The sequence below is a fragment of the Austrofundulus limnaeus genome, unplaced genomic scaffold, assembly GCF_001266775.1.
Source record: "Austrofundulus limnaeus strain Quisiro unplaced genomic scaffold, Austrofundulus_limnaeus-1.0 Scaffold2591, whole genome shotgun sequence".
Taxonomy (NCBI): Eukaryota; Metazoa; Chordata; class Actinopteri; order Cyprinodontiformes; family Rivulidae; genus Austrofundulus; species Austrofundulus limnaeus.
Genome location: NW_013954993.1, coordinates 19,449 through 20,933, shown reverse-complemented (window position 1 = coordinate 20,933; position 1,485 = coordinate 19,449). Strand labels below are relative to the sequence as shown.

At 42.0% G+C, this 1,485-nt stretch overlaps 1 protein-coding gene across 1 annotated transcript in view; it reads left to right on the top strand.

The window, feature by feature from the left end:
• Positions 1-587: 587 nt before the first annotated feature.
• Positions 588-1,485, top strand: part of LOC106511210 (transcription factor A, mitochondrial) — a gene marked incomplete at its 5' end in the record, with an annotated part of 13,955 nt that continues 13,057 nt past the window's right edge. Inside the window, 3 exon segments of the mRNA XM_013999964.1 lie at positions 588-780; positions 960-1,030; positions 1,144-1,293. Coding sequence (XP_013855418.1) covers positions 588-780; positions 960-1,030; positions 1,144-1,293 — 414 coding nt within the window.

The following is a 1,485-nucleotide window of genomic DNA, read 5'->3' as shown; positions in this document are numbered from 1 at the left end:
ATGTTCACTGGTAACATGGTGCAGCACTGGTTGGATGTTCACTGGTAACATGGTGGAGCACTGGTTAGATGTTCACTGGTAACATGGTGGAGCACTGGTTACATGTTCACTGGTAACATGGTGCAGCACTGGTTAGATGTTCACTGGTAACATGGTGGAGCACTGGTTACATGTTCACTGGTAACATGGTGGAGCACTGGTTAGATGTTCACTGGTTACATGGTGGAGCACTGGTTAGACCTCCTGGGGCCTTGTGGAGCATGTGCGACCAAAACATTAGTACCATTCATTGGTGGGTTGGTTGTCCCTGTGCTGGTCTGGAGACATGTCCAGGTGTCCCACTGACTGTTGGACATGGACAGCAGCTCCCTGAGACCAGAAAGGAAGAAGTAGAGTTAATGTTTTTAGTAGATAAGTCCCAGTATTTGCAGAGATAGTTAATGCAGTAGTTACTAATATATCTACATGAAACAGCTGATTAATGGGCAGCACACAAACATTTTATTTTACAGACAGAAATGTTAAAATCATGTTAGACATCTGATTGCCACCGTCTGGTTTTTATTGTTTGATTATGTCCCTGTTAGGAAGAATGTGTGATTTGGGAGCTCAGTTTCATGTTTCCTCCTGTTTTCAGATGTGCCGGTGTCTTCTGCTCTGCAAACATAAACCCAGTCAAATATCTGAGCACTGAGGCCAGCGCTCCTCCAAAGAGACCTATTAATGGATACTTAAGATATGTCCATCAACAGCAGCCGCTCATAGCGAGTCGACATCCAGGTAAACAAACATTTTGTGTTTAGGTGACAGGTGTAAATGTAAATGTGGCCCATAGTTTGGGATTGGAAGCTGCAGGAACGTGCAGCTGTTGGATTAACACTTGGCTGATTATCAGATTGAAATCAAACTCTTTTGCTCCTTAATGAAGGATTTTAACATCTTCTGATTGTGTTCTTCAGAGATGAAATTAGTGGACATCATCAGGAAACTTGCCCAGGAGTGGAGAACGATGAGCCCAGAGCAGAAAGAGGTATTTGACTCCACTGATTACATTTTACAGATCAGCTTGTGTGGAGGGTTTAATCACTGCGGGTTTACTGTGTGCTGGTGACCAAACATTGTGGATTTCTTTCTCTATTAAAGCCTTTTCAAAAGACGTTTCTCCTGGACATGGAGCAGTACAAGTTGGACGTCCAGAAGTTCAAGGCCCAGCTGAGCCCAGCACAGCTGCAGGAGCTGGCCACTGAGAAACAGATGAGGCTGAAGAAGAAGAAGGCCACCAAAAGGAAGATAGTAAGTGTGGTCACGAATACCTCCTATTTTTTATTTATTATTATTCCACACAACTCATTCTCCTCCAAAAACATAAATCAGCTGTTTTATTTCAGTTCATTTTGTTAAAAAACATAAACTTTGGTGTTTTTATTATACCACTAAATATGTTTTAAAGACTTGAACATTCAAATACAAAGTACAGGTTTAAAA